The sequence below is a fragment of the Patagioenas fasciata genome, chromosome 2 (genome assembly GCF_037038585.1).
Source record: "Patagioenas fasciata isolate bPatFas1 chromosome 2, bPatFas1.hap1, whole genome shotgun sequence".
Lineage (NCBI taxonomy): Eukaryota > Metazoa > Chordata > Aves > Columbiformes > Columbidae > Patagioenas > Patagioenas fasciata.
The window spans coordinates 82611788-82634743 of record NC_092521.1 but is presented as its reverse complement, the minus strand read 5'-3'; the positions used below and the strand labels follow the sequence as shown (position 1 = coordinate 82634743).

The 22956-nt window shown below is 39.2% G+C and overlaps 1 protein-coding gene across 7 annotated transcripts in view; it reads left to right on the top strand.

Moving 5' to 3' along the window:
• Positions 1-22956, top strand: part of CDH12 (cadherin 12) — a 577123-nt gene that overhangs the window by 534244 nt on the left and 19923 nt on the right. For all 7 annotated transcript variants that reach the window (XM_071804496.1, XM_071804493.1, XM_071804491.1 and 4 more), the window contains one exon: positions 18103-18239. In XM_071804496.1, the coding sequence (XP_071660597.1) occupies positions 18103-18239 (137 nt within the window). The remainder of the gene's footprint in view (positions 1-18102; positions 18240-22956) is intronic.

Sequence of the window (22956 nt, the reverse complement as noted above, 5' to 3'; positions counted from 1 at the left end):
GTTGACCTGCTGGGCCTGCTTCAGGGAAGATAGGGTATTGACTCCACTGGTCTATCTCCCTCTTGCACTCCCTGATACTCCTCAATGTATTCACCTCCTTCCAAGCTCTGCCACTAAGTTTCTCTACCTGAGCACACCTCCCACAGCTGTACTCACTGCTGCCATCTAGTATTGGTGTAGAGCATGGCACACCCTGCAGCGCAGCACTTGGGTGATAGCGTCTTCCCACAGAATCTCAGTCTGGGCAGCTGCATCACTTGTGGTGGGTGGTGGTGACCTTAAAGAGACCATGGCTTTCTGCTAGATAGATATCACTACTCTCGGGTTGAGCTGACAGAGCTTCTTGGCCCTTCCTGAGTACTCTTTCATGAGAACTGCCCCACAAGCTGCAGCATCATGCTATGCTTGCCTGTTCTGGTCACAGTGCTAAACAGCTTTTCATAGTTATAGTCACCATTGTCCTGGCAACACCCAGGTCTCATCAGGGACTCCTGCAAGAGAGACCTGCAAGCTCCTGGTGGGTCTATGTGCTGCCCCAGCACTCCCCTGCCTCAGAAAAACCCTCTCTGTGCTAAGATTTGCCACTTTACTGCAGACCAGGTCAGCTCCACAGCAGGTCCCTTCAGTGACTGACTATATGGATGCACATAAATACCTGAATGGAGGGTGAAAAGAGGCCAGAGCCACACTCTTTTCAGTCATTCCCAGTGGTAGGACCAAAGGCAGTGGCCACACTGAAACACAAGATTTCCCTCTGAACATCAGGAAACACTTTTCTCCTGTGGGGGTAACTGAGCACTGGCGTGGGTTGCCCTGGAGAGGTAGTGGAGATATTAGAAAAACACCTAGTCATGGTCCTGGGCAACTGGCTCTGTGTGGCTCTGCTTGAGAAGGGGTTTTGGACCAGATGATCCCTTCCAACTTTAACCCTTCTGTGATTCTGCAACTTCCATCTTTTCAATGCTGGAACAGAGAGTGTGGCAAATAACAGCATAGGATCATCTAAGATGGCTGAATGTGAAAAAGAAGCAAAGATAATCTAAATACAATGCTGAGGTTCAATATGTGCAAACACAAAGAAAATAATTTTAAACACTGCTGTCAGCATTCATGTAAATAATAAGTCTACAGATTTATAATAGTAGATTAATTTAGGCAGTAAATCTGAAAATAATATGGAGGAAACACAGCACAGAAGAACTGATTTTAGATGCAAATGATGGTACCTGGCTGGTCTCAGGTCAGATCATCAGCATGCAAAGGCCAGCCAGGAGGTTCTTACGCAGCAACTTTTGCCTGGGGTCCTCAGGAAACTGGTAAAACCTTTGAAAAGTTGACTCCATATTTACATGGATCTCTGCAGATTTGAGGTTCATTTATACATGCAGAGGATTGAGAAAGAAAAATGAAAAAGGAAAATGCAGCAGCTCCTGCAGTGACAAAGCTATCCTGAATAATCTCTTACTTCATAAATGCTTCACCGAACCTGCTTCAAAGAAACAACACAGCCTCCAATTCCTGACTTCACTGTTTCCTCTTGCAGATCCAGATGACAATCCAACTGAGCCCCATCTGAGGATCTAAGCAAGAGATAAATCCTCTACTGTGTACTTCAGTTTTCTCTAGAGTCAGCATGATTGCTATTATTTCTTATTCCTTTAGTTGTCTCAACATCAGCATTTTACTTCAGCTTTTTTTCTGGGGAAAAACATTGGATATTGGTTCAGATTTTAGTACCCAAAAGATATAGAACTGAGCTAATGTTTACATGATGCAAAAGCAAAGCAATCAAATATAATTCCTATTGAATTTATGCCTCTAGACCTGCTCTCCTCTATAGCAGCCATGCTATTTATTGCCTTAGTACTTTATGAGAAAATAAAGCATTTCAGGTCAAGCATGGGAACACAGGTCCAGGAAGCATCTCTGTCTTACCCCATGGTGTTTAAGTTACATGGTCTCAAGTACAAAGTAAAGTTTCAGCTTCTACAGAGTCTGAATATCTAACATAATCATCCCATCTGATTCCCCCCTCTCAGCTTTCTTAAAGGTTGAGCGGGCTCCACTCAGACACATTTGCTCCCTGTCTTTCTATACTCACTTTGTCCATTAATAGAGACACTGATACACCTCCAGATGCCTATCTCAGCATGCCCTTTCCCCACCTAAAACCAGAAAAATAGAAGCCCTGCTCTGCTGTTCACCAAATGTGAGGTGCACTCTCCAGTGCCTCAGTGCCTTAGTGAATGCAGATGGTGGGTCTTTCATGCTATGGGCAGGGTGAAGGTGGAAAGAACAGACAGTAGGCAGTAGTGCAGAGGGCAAATGTACATCTTTCAAAATCAGGGTGAAATGGTGCTCAGGGCTTATAATTTGTGGTGTTAGTAGAGAAAGGGGTCTACTGCTTTCCCACTGCAGCAATATTGACTACTAATCCTGCAGTGAGGAGGTTAAGTCCAACGTGCTTTCTATTGCTGCTTACAGTTCAAACAGCTAAGACTTAAACTACAGAAGAAAACTTTCCCTCTACCTGACTGTCTTGCAGTTCTGCTTGCTCAATGACACAGGAAAAATGATGTTAAAACTGAACAAAAACAATGCATTTTCCGAATGATAGTGTCTTTTGATAAGATATTCAGCTGGTAATGAGAAATGCAGAGCAGACAATGGAGCTGACTGAAGAGTTTGATACGCAAATGAACAAAACCTTTAAAGGGAAAGAGGGCAGGAAGCCTGGGAGTTTGTAGAGAGGCAGAACCTGCAGTTTGGAAGGGCTGATAGCTGAACTGCAGCACTTTTTATTTCTTATATTGCCTAATGTGTTTTACTAAAATTCTTGTGTAAGATTTACAAGGCTTATGAAAAGTTCAACAGCTTTTTTCGCGTGACTCTGACCCATCGTCAGAGTCTGGTTGTTTGCAGTCACTGCTTCCCAGTCAATTAATTCTGCATTAAGTAATTAATTCTCCACTTGTCCAAAGGAGCAAAGTGTAATTTGTTTGCACTGATATTATTCATTCCAGATCAGGTAAGCTACTGACTGTTAAAATTGCTAGTCTTTCACCCTCCTGATTAAAAACACAGAAATATGCAGTCATGTATGAAGGACTGTGAACCCAGTCAAGTAGTATGTAGAAGACTCAAACTGTATTATTTTTTTCACACGGAATATCATGTGTTATATGAAAGGCATTAAGATGGTAAGCACAGGACATTCTGACATCCTTCTTCCAAAGTGTAACAATATCAGTTGTCCTATAAAACATCACTACCTAGCGGAAAAGGGGACAAAGGAGTACAACAACTTACTTCAGCTTCTATCAAAATAAACAAAAAATTCTCAGCTTTTTAAGCCAAAATATTTTAACAAATACAAAGTTATCCTTCCATTAAAACACCAGATACACTATTTCAGTGGGATGTTCAAAAACACCCATCTATTATAACAGCTTTACATCAGTACTAAGTACCTTTGAAAATCTCTACAAAATCTTAAAGAAATACAGCATTTTGAGTAGAAAATTAATTGTAAAACTGTCAGAAATATTTGAACATATCAATAAGTTGGGGGGTTTATTTGTTTTTAGGTTTGGCAAGTGTGATGTAGTATAATATGAAAGATAATTCTGCCACTCACATAACATCACCCACATAGACATCTCTAGGTTTTGCTACCAGTGAACAAAACAATGTCACTAAGACCTTATACCTACACTCATCTTGTTTTTGTGTTATTATATGGCAGTAAGGCACTTAAAGCAAGTTAGACCAACTACATTGGTTGCTCATTCTTTGATTGCATCAGAATATGCAACCTTGAGATGCTCATTTCAAAGCATCACCCATGAGAGGATGATCAGCATCAGTTCTGCAAGTGCAACTGCCCATTAACCTTATTCGTGAAACAAGTTGGGATAGAAAACAGCTGAAACCAAACTATTTATTTACAAACTGGCCTGTTTCATTCTAAAAGGAAATCACAGTTGGGAGACCTGTGGGACTCATACTGGTTTGAAGCAGGGAGGGAGGTGAGGGTAGGAGAGAACCACTTGATTGGAACAGCTGTAGAAGCCCTCCTGTGACTGGGTCTGACTGAGCACTTAGGAGAAAGGTTGTTAAGATTTCATGGTAATAGATAGTACTGAATTGTGCTGTTGTTTCCTTTGCACATTTCAGCTAGAGTTTGTTTTTTGTTTGCTGGGGATTTTTGTTTGTTTGCTTGTATTTTTTGTTTGTTTTGTTTTTCTTCATGCCTAGTACTTCCTCCCTGGAAAAACATAGTTTAAGCACTAGATTGTTATGTATCTGCATACATCCAGCTGGTATCCATGGGATTACCCAAAGAATAAGATCCGACAGCAAACCAGTCAAGGTTTCCTTTGGTTTGACCTCTAACACCTCAGCAGTGTTTTGAAGGTATTCAGCAAAGTTACAAAAAGCTTCTGCTCCCATTCAGGGAGATGACTTAATAAATTATTTAACCACATAAACAAAACAAAGCAACCTAGCAGAACAGCATCTGCCACTTTGGAACATCACCACATTCCTTATAGTTTTTAGTTACTGACAGGAAAATTTTACAGCAAAACTTCAAATGTTATTTTGCTGCTATTGACACTAGATTGTACTAGTAATTATTACTATGAATATATCACATTATGTTTTTATATGACGATAAGTTTGACTGGGTTTACTTCCTCTGAGTAGAATATCACTGTATTAAAACTAGGGATACTGCACAAGAGAGGCCCTATTTCTTTTCATTATATTAAGAAATGTATTTTTCATATTAGTAGAGTTTTTTTCAAGAAAACGTATTTTTATTCTTTTACATATGTCTAATCTTCTATATATCTAATACTTTGTATACATGCAGCACAAGAGTTGCTGGGTTGTACAGTGTAAAGGGCACTTAAAAATAGGAAAAGGAACTCTGTGGTTGTATTACCACAGGACAATGTGAATGATATGCAAAGACTATTGCCTGCTACTGTTAGGTAAGTAATACATTACATTTTATTTTGTATTATCATGCTGCACAGAGGAGAAAAAAAGGATATTACCATTGCTGCTCTTGTAAAACCTCATGAAACAGTATCTTTAAGTTAACAGAAAACCACAACATTCAGAATCAAAAATAATCTTTAAATAAAATGAAAGTATGAAAAAAAACCCTAAAGTGACTTTATACTGATTCAAGTGCTGCAGCCCTAAGGAAGATTTTGGAAATCTAACTATCCTGTTTAGCCTTAACAGAAGATAACCCAGATGACTGTAACATTTAGCACAGGAAAATAAAATGTTATGTCCCATCTAATTATAATAATTATTGTTTGAACTTCATGGCTTCTCTAAACATGAATAGTCTACAGAGGACTTGCTTTAATAATTTTTGATTGCACCTTTAGTAAAACCATAGCAATCATTCAGTCTTAACTGGAATGGAAGATATTTCCACTAATCAGCGGAAGAGTTCAGGACTTATATTTGAGAAGCACAATAAAGAACCGATTTAGTGTTTCAAATATGTATACATGTACATATGGTGATAAAATTTCTGTGAGTTTTACACAACGATAACTCAGTGAATGGATCATCTTTGGAACTGCAGGAAGAAATGGGATTTTGGGGAATGCAAAGCAGCTTGCATGCTTCAACACATTACATTTTCTAACATTTTAATCTCTTTCAGGCTTACTTGAAGTCTGAATTTTTTGTTTCTCCTTGTAGTAGTGATTTTTTTTCAGTTTCTCTGCTTTTTAGTAACTGCAATCTTAAAAAGAAAACAACAACAGAGAAACACTTTTATGATTACATTTTAAAATATTTTGAAGTGCATCTTAGAACACATCTGTAGTTGAGTATGATTAGCTTGGAGGTATTGTTTCCTGTTGTGTATCATAGTTTAACATTACAGGCACTAATAGGATTATTCTATCCATCTTTCTAGAGATTTCTCTTACTGCACAGTCTCCATTACTTCACTCAACTTAGCTTTGTAGTACCAAATGACAGAACTCGTATCATTCCTTTTGTGTACAGCATAATATGCAAAACATAAATTTGCTGCAGAACATATGTTTTCCCTTTCTTAATTTTGTCTCTCTGTTTCTCCATGCTGAACAAAATAATACCATTCCTTTCTTTGTGTTTAAACCCTCCAGCTATCTGTAGACCATTATCATGTCACCCCTTTGCTATCTCTTATCCAACCTAAATATATTTAAGTTCTTTCAATCTTTCCTTATAGCTCACAATGTCTAAATCCGAGACAAATTTCCTTTCTCTTCCATAAAATCCTTCTAATCTATTGATATCTATCTTGTGACATGACACACAGGATAAAATTCTGTTATAGAGGTGTCATTTTCTCAAGACCTGGTTATATGCAGTAATCTATTAATTTCCAGCCACGGTATATGATTATTCCACTCAGAAAATTTCTTTGGACTTGCAGGTAGTCAAATCATACCTAAAGTCTGATTTGTATTCTCCCTCACCCCCTTTACCACTTCTGCTTTACATGTTTCTTTCATCTATTTAATCATATATGTAGTGAAATTACGAAAAGTCTTAACCAATCACAATTCTCAAATTTATTATCTTTTATTTATGTTTCTAAATGTTTTAGATTCCCATTTATTACTTCTGATAGGATGGGTGGTATTTAACAGTCCTAAGTTGGGACTTATTTATCTGCATATTTAAATGAAACGTAAAGTGAATAAAAGTGAATGCACTTTAAGTAGTTTAAGGTCACATACACAAATAGTGATCTATGACATTACAGCAAATGGTTATTTCATCCCTCACCCTTCCTTGAAATGTTTTTCTCCCCAAAATCAGTGTTTTATCTCAGTAGGCACCTGAATAAGGATTTTGCTCTACCTCAGCAAAGTGTGAGCTGAAACAAGTTGAGACAAGTCTGACTATCACACCAAGCTGGTGGAGGGAAGGCGTGCCATCCAGATGGATCTGGAAAGGCTTCAGAGATGGGCCCATGTGAACACCATGGAGTTCAACAAGGCCCAGTGCAAGGTTCAATACATGGGTTGGAGCAATCCCGTGCACAAATTCTGGCTGGGCTGGGAATCAACCGACAACCACCCAGTGGAGAAGGTCATTGGGGTGTCAGTTGATGAGAAGCTCAACATGAACCAGCAATGTGTACTTGCACCCCCGGGCTGCATCAAAAGACATGTGACCAGCATGTCGAGAGAGGTGATTCTCCTGCCCTGCTCCACTCTTGTGAGACCCCACCTGGAGTTCTGCATCCAGCTCTGGGGCCCTCAACATAAGAAATTCATGGACCTGTTAGAGAGAGTCCAGAGAAGGCCACAAAGATGAACAGAGGGATGGAACATCTCTCCTCTGAGACAGGCAGGAGAGTTGGGGTTGTTCAGCCTGGAGAAGAGAAGGCTTCTGGCAGACACTATAGCAGCGTTTCACTACTTTAAAAAGGCCTACAAAAAAGCTGGAGAGGGTCTTTTTACAAGGGCATATAATCATAGAATTGTAGAAAGACCTAAGTTGGAAGGAACCCACCAGGATCCAACTCCTGTCCCCACATCTGACAACCCCACAATTCACATAATGTGTCTGAGGACATTATTTAGTAACTTCTCAAATACTGTCAGGCATGTGGCTATGACTAACCCCTTGGGGACCCTGTTCCAGTGTTCCACCACCCTCTAGGTGAAGAAACTTTTCCTAATGTCTAACCTAAACTTCTCGTGGCACATCTTCCTGCCATTCCCTTGGTTTCTGTCATTGGTGACCAGAGAGAAGAGATCAGCACCTACCATTCCTCCTCCCCTTGTGAGGAAGCTGTAGACTGTGATGAGGTCTCCCCTCAGCCTCTTCTCCTCTAGGCTAAACAGACCTAGCGGCTTTATCTGCTCCTCATTTGGCTTCCTGTCCAAACCCTTCACCAGCTTTGTGGCCCTAATGCAGTGATAGGACACAGTCTCTCACAGCATCCTCACAGCTAAATTGAGGAGGTGTGGTCTAGACAATAGAGCAGTGAGATGAGTTGCAAACTGGCTTAAAGAGAGAAGCCAGAACGTGGACGTCAATGGTGCGGAGTCTAGTTGGAGGCCAGTATCTAGTGGAGTGCCTCAGGGGTCAGTACTGGGGCCAATATTATTCAATATATTCATTAATGATTTGGATGAGGGAATTGAGTGTACTATCGCAAGTTTGCTGATGACACTAAGCTAGGAGGAGTGGCTGGCACACCAGAAGGCTGTGCTGCCATCCAGCAAGACCTGGACAGGCTGGAGGGTTGGGCAGGGAAAAATTTAATGAAATTTAACAAGGGAAAGTGTAGAGTCCTGCATTTGGGCAGGAACAACCCTGGGTTCCAGTATAGGTTGGGAAATTACATATTAGAGAGCAGTGTAGAGGAAAGGGACCTGGAGATCCTGGTGGACAACAGGATGACCATGAGCCAGCACTGTGCCCTTGTGACCAGGAAGGCCAATGGCATCCTCGGGTGTATTACAAGGGGATGGTTAGTAGATCGAGAGAGGTCCTCCTTCCCCTCTACTCTGCCCTGGTGAGACCCCATCTGGAATATTGTGTCCAGTTCTGGGCCCCTCAGTTCAAGAAGGACAGGGAACTGCTGGAGACGGTCCAGCGTAGGGCAACAAAGATGATTAAGGGAGTGGAGCACCTCCCTTATGAAGAAAGGCTGAGGGAGCTGGGTCTCTAATTTGGAGAAGAGGAGACTAAGGGGTGACCTTATTAATGTTTATAAATATATAAAGGGTGAGTGCCACGAGGATGGAGCCAAGCTCCTCTCAGTGGCAAACAATGATAGGACAAGGAGTAATGGGATCAAGCTGGAACACAAGAGATTCCACTTAAATTTGAGAAAAAACTTCTTCTCAGTGGGGGTGACAGAGCACTGGGACAGGCTGCCCAGGGAGGTTGTGGAGTCTCCTTCCCTGGAGACATTCAAGGCCTGCCTGGACATGTTCCTGTGCGACCTCACCTAGGCGTTCCTGCTCCAGAAGGGGGATTGGACTAGGTGATCTTTCGAGGTCCCTTCCAATCCCAAACATACTGTGATATTGTGATACTGTGACAAGGGATAACATTTTCAAACTGGAAGAGGGTGGGTTTGGATTAGATAAAAAGAAATCCCTCACTATGAGGGTGGTGAAGCACTGGAATAGGTTTCCCACTGTTGTGGACACCCCATCTCTGGAAGCATTCAAAGCCAGCCTGGATGAGACTTTGAGCAACCTGGTCTAGTGTAAGGTGTCCTTACCCTTGATAGGGGCACTGGATCTTTAAGGTCCTTTCCAACCCAAAACATTCTATGGTTCTATGATATTTGCATAAAACATGACTATCAACCAGGTTATTTGTCCCTCTTAAACTAAAAAAAAAATCAACAGGAATTTTTGATGAAATATCTGTTCTGCACAAAGTCATAATGGTGAGAAGCCATTAACCTTCAAATGCTGAACTTCTGGTTTTGCTGAGCTCATATTGCCACTGCCTTTTTTAACTTCAGGATACTCCTTGCAATGAGGCAACAAGTAATTAAATAAGAAAAGGAGGAATCACTCAAGCCAGTACCTTCTGAAGTCAGTCATATAGCTATCTCTGATGATCCTGGACTACAGATCTTATATTTTCCATCATACAAAATTTAACCTTCAGTTACAGGAGAGAAATTACCAGGACAATTATCCTTTCCCTCTTTGAAGATCAGCATTATCTACGTGTTATTGTTGTTGTTCCCATTTCTTCCCATGATCTTCCCACTCATAACAAAACCAGTTTGTGTTTCTGTAAATTTTTTCGTTCCCTTAATAAATTAAGATTCATAGTCCAGAGTAGCTAATTTGCACATATTAACATTTCATACATATTGCTAATTTGCTCCTTATCAACAGAGCTACTTACAGTATCAATTCTCTCAAAGCAGTCAAACTGAAAACTCTCAAGTGTGTAATACTAAACAAACCAGTTTCAAGTGCCAAAATACACCAATTATTCAGACTGGACTGAGTCTCCTCTACCTCACTTGACTGAGTTGCCTAAATTGAGACCTGTGTCATAACCAGCTCCTCGGGTGTCTACAGGGTGACACAAACACTCTCAGAGGTGCTTTAGCCCATCTGCGATCTGCAGGCATCTCCTCCTCCTATCACTGACAGACCATGGAGGTTTTGCAGAGTAGCTCGGCAAGGATGCAGTGCCTGGGGAAGATTAGAAATGATTGGTGACTCAACGGAAGAACACCTTCAGAGAAATTAAACTTAAAAAGAACCCAACCAGTCAAGAAACTACAGAAAGTGAAAGGAAGGGTCTTTACTATTTCCAGTATGGTTCAATTAAAGGGAAAGGCATTAAATACATACTTCAGGTTGGAAAAAATTGTGGGTTGGAAAAGCATAGTTTCTCTTAGAAATGATACTTCTTTTCAACACATTGCATCATAAACTTTCTTACATCTAAAATACTTCATTCCAATGCTTGGGTTTGACAAGCTGTAGTTGGAGTAATAAGGTGTTTTCTAAACTGGGGTTGGCAGCCAAATAATTTGGAGTGTACACAGATCTTGTGGTTTGGGTTTTCTTAGATGTGAGTCTGCTTAAGGTATATTTTCACAATAGACATTGAAATACAGACAAGAATATTTATGCTGATGAGTGGCACAAATGATGGACAACTCTGTATCAAATATGAAAATTAAAGGAATGTGTTCCCCTCACCTTTTTTTTTTTTTCCTTTTCTTCTTATAGAAGGCTGGTTGCAATTACTGTATCCTATTTGTGGAACAGTAAAATGAAAGGGAAATCCAGTAGTTAGATGTTAAGTGTATTACTGCTCACTGATTTGGAGGATTCCTTTCCATTTTCCTGCAAATTCCAGTTGAATAGTGTACTTCCATCTTTCAGATTATTTTGTGTAAACATGCTGTTATAGCAGGAGCAAGTTTAGTGTGAATGCCTTCTGCTTAACAGCATCTCTAGGGGCATGATCCAAGCATCCTTTCCCTGCTTATTACACAAACAGTGACAAAGGGTGTAAAAAGCATCTTCACTGTTCTTTTCAGCAGCCTAGGGAGGTCAGAGCTCTTCTCCTCATGTGCACCACCACTGCACCATACCTATCACCTGTGTTTTAGCACTCTTTCACCAAAACACTTTTAGAGTTTTACTTCTGTGACATTTGTCCTTAATCCTGCCAGTCTAGCTTTAAATCAATATTCTCTTCCTCTAAAATACACCACTTACATATGTCTTGCCTTGCTCATTTCTTGGCTTGAATTGCATGACTGTAATATCATGAACAAGCTTTAATAACTGAATATTCCCTTTCAGATGGTCAGAGCTTAGGTATGTTACCAAGTGTTCCATCCATTAATCTTTCAGGCCCAGTATCAGAAAGGAAACTTTATGTAAACACATATTTTTTGACTGTGCCTCACACATCTCCTTGGCAGTGATATGGCAGAGCTATGCAAGACTGTTCCCGTTTGTGCTCTTACTTTTCAGGAGGTATGAGGCTATATCAGCAAGGTGTTGCCACTCTGCTCCTTTAATTAGTATCTGGGGCCTTCCAGTCTAAAATGACATCAAAGCAGTTTGTCTGAGATCTGGATGCTGCTTTTCAGTGTGGATGGATGTAGCTGTCAGCTACATGTGAACACAAGCAAGGATAAATATACCAGAGTGTCTCTGGGCTAGGAATGCATGACAGAGCTTTTATACCTGGGTATGACCCAGATTTCACCATGCCAACATTGTACACCTGGTACATTTTTCTCATACTTCTTGATTCTTCGCTACTTTTATTTCTCTACAGTTTTGACATCCTGTGCAGGAGAAGACTTTAGAGTCCTTCTGTTGGTAGAACAATTCCAACAACCACAATCACCTTATAGAGCTACAAAAATAATTACGGATCTGGAGTGTCTTCCTTATGAGGAGAGACCTAGAGAGCTGGGTCTGTTCAGCCTAGAGAAGACAACAGAAGAGAAGACAACAGAAGACAACAGAAGAGAAGAGAAGAGAAGAGAAGAGAAGAGAAGAGAAGAGAAGAGAAGAGAAGAGAAGAGAAGAGAAGAGAAGAGAAGAGAAGAGAAGAGAAGAGAAGAGAAGAGAAGAGAAGAGAAGAGAAGAGAAGAGAAGAGAAGAGAAGAGAAGAGAAGGGAAGAGAAGGGAAGAGAAGGGAAGAGAAGGGAAGAGAAGGGAAGAGAAGGGAAGGGAAGGGAAGGGAAGGGAAGGGAAGGGAAGGGAAGGGAAGGGAAGGGAAGGGAAGGGAAGGGAAGGGAAGGGAAGGGAAGGGAAGGGAAGGGAAGGGAAGGGAAGGGAAGGGAAGGGAAGGGAAGGGAAGGGAAGGGAAGGGAAGGGAAGGGAAGGGAAGGGAAGGGAAGGGAAGGGAAGGGAAGGGAAGGGAAGGGAAGGGAAGGGAAGGGAAGGGAAGGGAAGGGAAGGGAAGGGAAGGGAAGGGAAGGGAAGAGAAGGGAAGGGAAGGGAAGAGAAGGGAAGAGAAGAGAAGAGAAGAGAAGAGAAGAGAAGAGAAGAGAAGAGAAGAGAAGAGAAGAGAAGAGAAGAGAAGAGAAGAGAAGAGAAGAGAAGAGAAGAGAAGAGAAGAGAAGAGAAGAGAAGAGAAGAGAAGAGGAGAAGAGAAGAGAAGAGAAGAGAAGAGAAGAGAAGAGAAGAGAAGAGAAGAGAAGAGAAGAGAAGAGAAGAGAAGAGAAGAGAAGAGAAGAGAAGAGAAGAGAAGAGAAGAGAAGAGAAGAGAAGAGAAGAGGAGGAGAGAAGAGAAGAGAAGAGAAGAGAAGAGAAGAGAAGAGAAGAGAAGAGAAGAGAAGAGAAGAGAAGAGAAGAGAAGAGAAGAGAAGAGAAGAGAAGAGAAGAGAAGAGAAGAGAAGAGAAGAGAAGAGAAGAGAAGAGAAGAGAAGAGAAGAGGAGAGAAGAGGAAGAGAGGAGAGGAGAGGAGAGGAGAGGAGAGGAGAGGAGAGGAGAGGAGAGGAGAGGAGAGGAGAGGAGAGGAGAGGAGAGGAGAGGGGAAGGGAAGGGAAGGGAAGGGAAGGGAAGGGAAGGGAAGGGAAGGGAAGGGAAGGGAAGGGAAGGGAAGGGAAGGGAAGGGAAGGGAAGGGAAGGGAAGGGAAGGGAAGGGAAGGGAAGGGAAGGGAAGGGAAGGGAAGGGAAGGGATCTCATCAATCTCATCAATGTTTATAAATATCTTAAGGGTGGTTGTCAAGGGCATGGGTCCAGACTCCTTTCAGTAGTGCCCAACGATAGGATGAGGGTCAGCAGGCACAGACTGAAGCATAAAAAGTTCCACCTGCATATGAGGAAAAGCTTCTTTACTTTAGGGGTGCCAAAGCACTGGAACAGGCTGCCCAGAAAGGCTGTGGAGTTTCCTCTGGAGACATTAAAAACCTGCCTGCATGCATTGCTGTGCAATGTGCTCTAGATTAACATGTTTAGCAGGTGGGTTGGATCAGATGATCTCCCGAGGCCCCTTCCAACCCTAAGTATTCTCTGTGATTCTGTGATATGGTGTCCCTACATTATTGAAAAGCATAGAAAAAATACTTAAGCCAGTGTTCTGTGACTGTCCTCCTTTGAAAACTATAAAACTCTTGGAAAAGAGAGTTGAGAAGTGGAAATGATACTAAGCACTGATGATGGCTATAATATATTTTTGCTGGTAGAAATATCAATAGAAAATTTTATATGTATGTGTATGTATATAGAATGTAAAGAATATTTTTGTATGAAACCATAACAATATAGCTTATTCATTGTCAAGGTAATACTAGTAACACTAGAATACTCAGCTAAATTTTGGAAAATAGAAAAAAAATGGTTGTTACCTTTTAAAGGACCTTTTAACTTTCTCCTAAGCTCCCCTTTTTGAGCTTGTTCCAAGCTGCAATATGCTTCCCTCTGCAAATTTGGGAACAGCTTTGAAATCCCCTCTAAGGACCAATTCATAGGCAAATAAATGTGTACTCTGTATTATGTTTAAGCACCAAAAAATAAGAAAAAAAAAAAAAAGACGAAAAGAAAAAAAAAAAAGATAGTAATATGTTGTAAGCTGTTACATGCTGCAACTCGTTACATGATTTGTTTGTTACACTGTGTCACCACTGCTGTCACTGTCAAGACTGAACAACAAATAAAAGCTTTGACAAGGTTTACAAACTTTTGGTGAGAATGGACTCCAGTGTTTCCAAGGCTAAGCAGGGGAAGTCTTACCCTCCACATTTTTAAGGCCAAATAACACAACCCAAGTCCTGAGTTTCACAGCCTCCTTAGCCTCCTGACATCTTCCATCCCTCCTGAGCATGTTGTCATGCATGTTTCAATAGCAGGAGCAGGACAGCTGTCCAGTTCTTTTATTCATGGTATAACAGTCTGAGGCAACTACAGTTTTTTGCCTGATGGCTCAGAGTTCCTGTTAATCCTCACAAGGGTGATCTGCTGTCACTCGTGTATTCAACAGTGTTTCATCAAGCATTCTACTGTCTTCTGTGTTGGAGTTAGTGTCAACACGGTCTTCCCTGTTGTCTTCTGCTCTTCAAAAGATGAGCCCTCTTTCAGGGGAGTGGTCTGTGAGACCCCATGAGCTACACACAGCCTCACTGTTTAGCCGAGATGAATGCAAATCATTCTTGGCGCTCCTAAGAGGTCAGTGTGTGTCTTTGTGAACACTCTGGATGAGAATCCTTCAGACTTGATTCTTATTATTTTATAAAGTAAATATTTCCATTCTGACTCTTCTATCCTACTTGATGCACAAATATAGCTATTCTTGGGAAGACCCAAACAATGTTAGCAAAGATATATACTTCCACAGTTATGTTCCCCACACTTCAATAATTTAAACTGAAATACAGTTCTCTGATGGGAAACATATTTAGGGTTACATATAGTTCAAAGTTTCTTCCCTATCACTGAATATGAACAACATACTAATGTCCTGGTACTCAGAGGTGCCAGGCAAGCCTGCTCAGGTGCTTCTGGAAAATAATACTGCTGTCTCCTATGTCAACAAGTAGGGCTGTGCCAGTTCTCCTTAACTTTTCAAGGAGAGAGTTGCCTCTTGGGATTAGTGCAGTTATCCATGACCTGTCTCATAGGGATTCTGAGCAGTCAAATGAGCCAACTTCAGTTGCTTCAAACTACTAGACCATGACTAGAAGATCTAGACAGCTGTCCTAATACCAATATTTCAATGATGTTCCTCTTTGTGTCACAATCTAAGAAAATATCAGGCTTTATGTCCCAGATACCTGGGTTTATCTCTGGAAAGTTACTGATTTTTCTGGTTGGAGACGCTTTTCCTATTTCTTCTCTTCTTGAAAGCATTTTTTTCCAAGTGAAAAACAGATCTCAAGCAAGAGTGTTGGCCTTAGACTAACTCTTGCTGTGCAGCTTACAAAGAATCTACATTGAGTGTGAGACTGCATGAAAAAGTACTTTGGGGCTGTAAAAAGAAGACTTCAGTAAAAGGAACCTACATTTCTTTTAAAGTCTTCCCCAAAAGTGACTTCCCTTTGGGATGTTCCAAAACCAGCCATTTGAAAAGCAGCCAGATGGAGTCCCATTCACTCTTTTACTATGTGTTACAGACTTACTGAAGTATCTGGGAGTAGAAGAGCTGTCTATAAGAGTATTTTCTGCTAGATATGTTTTCATAGGTGCTGCACATGGACAACCAATAAAAGGAGGAAGAATGGCTTGTTTGCAATTTTTTCCTGTAGATAGATTTATTTTAACTAATACATCTTCAATACTTCCTCCCACTCCTCTTGCCTCTGTAGTCTAATTGAACATATAGCTTTTTAGGATAAGAGGAGCTGAAATGACTGGTTGTTCCACCCCTAATTTCACAGTATGTGCAACACACATAGAGAGAAGGAAGGGATAACTTTGAAGATAATGCCAAAGTAGGGAAAAAATAAAAGTACTAACAATGCTAAAAATGCTGACATAATAGTTTCCACAGTATTAACGCAGGTGAAGACAATTAATTTGGAAGAACTACTGCAGTTCTTTTTTGTATCAAACTGTTAAATTCCCACAGATCTGCTGAAGCCAACAGGAATTGTGCCAGTAGTTTCAGCAGGAGTAGTGCGAGTCTTGCAGTGCTTATTGTGGACTTTGATTCTGCTGATGTTTATGTTTAGGAGCAGTCATACCGGGCTTGTGCATGAAGTTTATCACCTGCATGAATGCTTACAAATAGACTATCAGATTCTGTTCATACAAATATTCATACTTGAACTCAACTTCAAACACAGCAGTGTTCAAACTGGGTATGTTTTCTGCAGTTTCAAAGCCTCCTGGAAAAAGAGGCTATCACCTACACTGTGCTTTGAATTAGGTTCTGTACCTTCTTCACTGGCTTGTACTGTCATGTGTAGGGTACTTAGAGAAAGCTCATCTTCCTAAGGTGAAAGAAAAGTAAAATTAATTTCTCTTGCTTCAATCTCATTTATTTGTTTGTGTGTGGCTATATACTTAAGTTTGGAAGATATTATAATCTATTAAACATGCAAAGCTTGAAAGTGTAGTTTTACTGTTCTTGAAAGAGCATGTCACTGTAATGAGATTTCTAAAAAAAAGGGCTTATATATTTTTCATCATTTTTATATCAAGCAAATTTTGAACAATGAGATTGATATTACAAATGTGGGTAGACAATATTATCATATTCAAGAAAATGTGCCTGCTCAGCTGTGTAAAAAGATACATGCTACCTTTAGCAAATAATTTTTGAGGCTTTTCAAAAAAAGCACTAAATTGGTGAGGATGTCTGTCAATTGATGAAATAAGCTATTTCATCTACCCAGAGGATTTTCTTGTGATTTTTTCTTCAGGAATATCCTATATACCACTTTCTACTATTGGTTCCTTCTATAGCAATAAACATGGGATTTATCATTACATTCCTTATTTATTCCTTCCTAAATCACACTAATCAGAGAAGGAAATTCTAACTTTTATTCTTATTCTCAGTGGTTTACATGTAATGAGGTGTCATAGACACTTTCCTCTGTCCTTTATAATCTTCAAAATGTGCTTGTTAAGTGCCCTTTTCTTCTTATTACCTAATTGTCACAATTGGCCTTCTCAATTTCATCCTGTTTAGTTTTTGAGAAACACAACCAAGGTATGAAGACAATGAAAAGGCAATTAGTAGCTTGCAACACTACCTCAGAAAAATTACTATTCTGTTATGACTACAAACAGTAGCATCAAATATGAAAATAGACTTTCAAATTAAGTAGCATTTAAGGGAAATGGATTTATAAAAATTATCATATTGTTTTTAGGCAGCTATGTTTACAAGTGTATCTCTGCTTTCTATTAAGCCCTTGCTAGGAAAAAAATAACAAATAAGCACACATTTTGAGTTTTGAACCTGTTCTATGTTCATACTGTTTTACAAACAAAGGCTCAGGACAACAACAACCGAAAAAATAAAATGGCTTGTCCTGTTCTTCACAGCTCCAGTGAAAGTTGCTTGTTCTTCCCAAAGGCAAAAAGCTTTCTATTGCTTCAAAGGATGTGTGGGAATAAGTGTGCTCTTCTCCATCTCCCATACTATGACTCTTCCAACGTCCCTTAGGTGATGGATCTTTGAGTGGACTGTGCCAACAGCCTGTATAGGTCAACTAGGACACATCTTTACAAGCCCAGTGAGTCCAGTCTACTGCAGCTACAAGTGGATGTAAAGAGACCAGATCTGATCCACTCTTCATTGCTAATCATACCTTAAGCATTATTTCACGTTTTTTCTCTTTTTTCCTCCAAGTCTTTTTAGTGTTTTACAAAGTGACTGGTACAAGTGATAAGGGTCACAGAAGTTGCGCATCAATTTCTTGGGAGCTCAAAGATTTCAAATAATTTGAACACCAGAAGTACTAAATATTTCATTATATCCCTTTTTCCCTTGAGCATTCCAACTTTACAAAAAAAAAAAAAAAAAAAAAAAATTTTCTTCTTCCTGCAGGGAAGAGAAAAATAACAGGACTTGAGCTAGCTAGACTGCTGTTATGGTAAATGAGTAATCTTTGCATATTTGTATCTACTCTGTTTAATATTTTTCACACACAGATACTTCATTGATTGGAAGAATGATGTGGACAACTACTTTACAATAGATGCTACTGAAGGAACCATTGCCACTAATGAATTACTGGATAGAGAAAGCACAGCACAGTACAATTTCTCTATAATTGCAAGTAAAGTTAGTAAGTATGACACAAACTCAATTAATATGCTAATGTGGTATTTTTTTCAGAATGCAGTGCTCAGACATAAATATGCTGTGAAGAGTGCATGTATTACCAAGTGATTATTTTAAAAGGCCCAATAAATATCATTTTACCAGACTTACTGTAAGGCTAAGTGTAATGTTCAAACAACTCTGTATAGTAAGGTTTTTCTAGTATCCCTCACGTACTCACAGTTCCCTCAGAATATGAAAAATATTTTGTCAGCACAAAGAACATGAGAAAGTGTTTGGAGGCTTTCCAGTTCTTATTTCTGATTTTGCAATTCACTCCATATAAAATTAGGTTAGTCAATCTGCCTTTTGAAGGTAGAAAAATTTGAAGACTCGATTCTAAGACAAAAACATACACTAAAATTGAGTAAAAAATTAAGTCCCTAAATGAATTTATCTGTGTGCTGCATCTTTTCTCTTGTGTTTTCTCTCCTCCCAAGACTTTATGCCTAACCACTCGTTTTCTTTTCTATATGATTTGTGATGGGGCTTTTTCTCCTGGTCTTTGTGTCTTCTCCTACACCTTTTTTTTTTTTCGTAAGATCTTCCTTCTTCCACTGTATTGTGCAGCTGCAGCTTTCTTCGTTGTCATCCTTCTTTGTAGCATTCCTCCTTCGTGATCCTGCCAAACTGAAACTCCCTTTGAATACAAGTCTTTCGGTCACTTAGTAGTTGTGTAAAGGCCACAGAAGTCTTTCTGTTGACATCAGTAGGCTGTAGAAGAGGACCTTTGCTGTATTTCTTATTCATTCGGTATCGGTCATGTGTCCAGAAACTCAAGTTTCTGAAGCAAAGAACATGTTTTCCTCAATGTATTGATTGAGACGGAGTCTTCAAAAAATAATACATGCTACTAACAGGAAGAGGGAGATTTTAGAAGCAGAGGAGATATAAATTATTTTATATATATATGTATAAGAAATTCTCAGTTTTATCTCAAGAATAACCACAGGCTCACGCTCTGGATCCTGAAAATATAAGGAGGACACTAGTCAAATGAAAACTTGAAGTTTATCTGTAGCTTGGAAAAGGAATACACTAACAGAGGAAACTAACCTTTCACAAGTGATTGAGTATATGGAGGTACATGTGCCTGTTTCTATTGACAGAAAGTCCAGTAGAACTGTAATTTGTTTCAGAGAAGCTGATAGACAGGTAGACGCAGAGGGGAAGTCTTGTAACAATGTATGTTTCAGTAAAGATTAACTATTTAGACTTTTTGATGGACAAAGAACATTTGAGATTTGTAAATTGCTTCTGTAGTAAGGCAGCAGTTTTAGTAAAGTTGGTGGCAGTCTGTTTATTTTTCCCAAGAGTAATTAAAGCTAACTAAAACCTCCAAGTCTACTTGTCTGTGCACCTTTCTGCACATATGTAGTAATATTATGTTTATGTAGAGCTGTAGCAGGTAGGCTATATTATGAAATTTCCAGTTTTAACAATTGGCTAGTTAAAATTCTACATTTGACACATATTTATGATTCATTTCAGCATACTTCAAAATATTTACACAATGACCATTATCCATAGCACTAAAAACAACTACCATACCAGTACTACTCCAGTAATTGGCAAGATTTTGGAGGATTTGAGATATACTGACTGTCAAAACTTTACCTGCAGTTGTCTGACTAACAGCTAGAACAGAAATAAAGGCTGAGGCTTGAGGGATGACACACTGCACACAACCAGAAGAGGTTAGAGAGAAGAAAACGTCTGAAGAAAAGGAGGGGGGGAAATTACTACATTTGAAGAATTTCTGCTGTTAAAAAGACCTGCCACTTGCTAAGTGCTGACGCAGAAACTGCCATCTCTCATTATATAAAAAGTACACTGAGCAGTGCCTTGAAATATACATGATTACCTAAGGAAAGGGGCCCAGTATTGCAACCAGTTGTATAATTGTACCTTCCAAACATCTGATCTAAACACTGTCTGGGAAGCTATCTCCAAATAAAAGAATAACTGACTCTTAAGAACATCTCAGATGGGTACCCATTGTGGGGTGATGGATAACCTACTGTCAAGCTCAACACCATATATCGTTAAAAAATCAACCTTTACATAGAACAAAGTATATGAACAAGGAGAGGATTTTTCAAACTCACTTTTTTTAGCCTGTTTCACTTCCCAGTTTCTCTTTACTTATTTTCACTCCTTGGCTATAATTCATTGTAGTTGGTTTTTTTTTTTTGTTTTTTGTTTTTTGTTTTTTTTTTTTTCTTCTTAGTGTAAATCAATACCCTAGTAGCCTTCACAGTTGTTGTTTCTGAACATTTTTGATATCACGGACTCTGTCCAAACTAATAAATTAAACATGTCTTGCATTTGTTTCAAGCAGAAATACCAGCTGGCACTGAATAGCCTATTTCTATGCCATTAAACACTCTTACCTTCCAAACAGGCTGGCCACATGTAAATTGATTTTTTGAGTTGTCTCTTGCACATATTAACTTCCAGCACATGCATGTGAATAGTTTGCAAGGCCACTAGTTGTCCAGACCAAAACTGTGCCAAAGGTTGCTGTAAGAATGTAATTATATAAAAAAATCACAGTCCAATGGTCAAAAAGTTCCCCAGTGTACTGCTTAATTAGCTGGTACAGAAATGGTTTGTGCATCTTACAAGAGATAAAATAGATGAGATGCGTTAGACCTTATTTCTGCTCTCCTGTCCTCAGGGTGGTTACTCATGGTTGAAAATAAATATAAAGTAAACATAATCCTTCCTGTTCAATCACCTTCCCAACTCCCTTAACTGTAGGCTCAAATTTTGTGAATGCTGAGAAAACCTCAGCTTAAATCTCAAGATGAAGTTTATCTTCTCCTGCATACCATAAATGGGATTAAGGAACCACTAGTTCTCAGGTATCTTGGATTTTCACAAGTTAATTAGTCAAAGTATTTTACATATTTTCTACTACTGTAATGTACTTGAACCATAAAGATGCTAACAGTTGGAGGTATTTGAGCAAAAGAAGGAAGCAGGGTTGTCACTGTCTTACAGACAAGAAAACTGAGGAAGGAAGAAGCTGATTAATTTGCCTGTATCTTACAGGCAGAATTGAAACCTGAAATCAGTTTCTTAATTCCTAGGCTAATGATTTAACCAAATTCTCTTCTTGTCTGTGTAATGTGAGTTTAAAAGGCACAATCAGATGTTTTCAGTGACTCACTGATATCAGCATCTACTGTGCTAACAGGGATCAAAAACATTTTATTATGAGACAAACAGCAAACAAAACAAAAATGGAGAAAATGGAGGTCAAGTCTGCAAAGTGTTATTTCAAATGTAATACCTCATCCTTGTTCACATCAAGTATTACAGATCTTTGTAATTATATATCAGTCCAAAGCTGTACACATTCTTCTTTCAGTCTTCCTTTGCATATGTGGGTAGTTAAACTGATATGAGTGCGAATCAGAAAGAAAATGAATCATATAAATGAAGTGAAACACATAAATAGATCTATCTTACGCTGTAATAATTCTGCTCACTTTCATGTTTGATTTTTGCTGACCATTTACGCAAGGTAAAATTCTGCCTTGCTACAATACTTGGCAAGAAAAGGTTTTGAGCTCTAAGATAGTTTTCAAAGAATCGCAAAAAATAAGTCATAGACCATCAGTAAGAAATAAATGTGAAAAATTCACTCATATTCATGTACATTTCCAAAGCATGCTAACCTATTTTGATCTTGAGGGAATGCAAAATGTCAAATCCCTATGTTCATTTTCAAAACAGTCCTATAATATGTACACTATTCCAAAAAGCTGAAAAAATAATTTATGCAAGATACTTCAAAAAAAGATAGCCTAAAAAGACTTCTTATAGAAAGCGATATGTTTAACTGAAATTATCAGAATCAGCTGATATCTCCCATGTACATGATGCATAAGTTTTGGACATATTCTTTCTTTTACTAGAAAGACATTGTTAGTGTATTTCTGAAAGGAAAAAAACTGACATCTGTAACTATACTTTCATGGCAATGCATAAATCTTTAACATGCTTGAAGAACGTATCCTGAATATGGGGGACTATGATAGGTCTGTGGATTCCCTGACAGAGGGTATGTGAACAGAGATTGACCTTGAAGATATTAAGGTGTATCCTTGAGAAAGAGGGGAGTAAAAGAGTAACATTGACGATAGAAAAATTAACCAATGATATGTTACTATTGCAGCCTGCAACCAATAGCAAAAAGACACATGAGCTGGAAAAGAGTATATAAAAAAACATTTCTGGCAATAATTGAGACTGCTCTTTGTACAGAAGAACTTTGTCTATGTCATTTGTCCATCTCAACCGCAACATATGGAAGGTCAATCTCTGCTCCCATATCTTCCATCAGGGAATCCACAGACCTACCATAGTCACCCACACCTGAACTCCTTTTGTTCATTGTTGTACCTTAAAACAAACATACAAAAATAAAAGGAAAACCTGAATTAGTCTGTGTGAGTTGCTGTGTTCTTTGCAGCAGGCACTGCTAGAAGAAAAGTTTCAGCCAGTAATTGCGTGAACTTGACATACTCAGGGCTTTTCTGATCTCTGGAAATATTCAGAGTTGGGGTCCTGCCCTCTACTGATTAAAATAACTTCTTAATAGTATTATAAAAGGGAACCAATTCAATTGTGAGCAAACAATCTAGATTTCTTCTGTCTCTTCAGGCATCTAA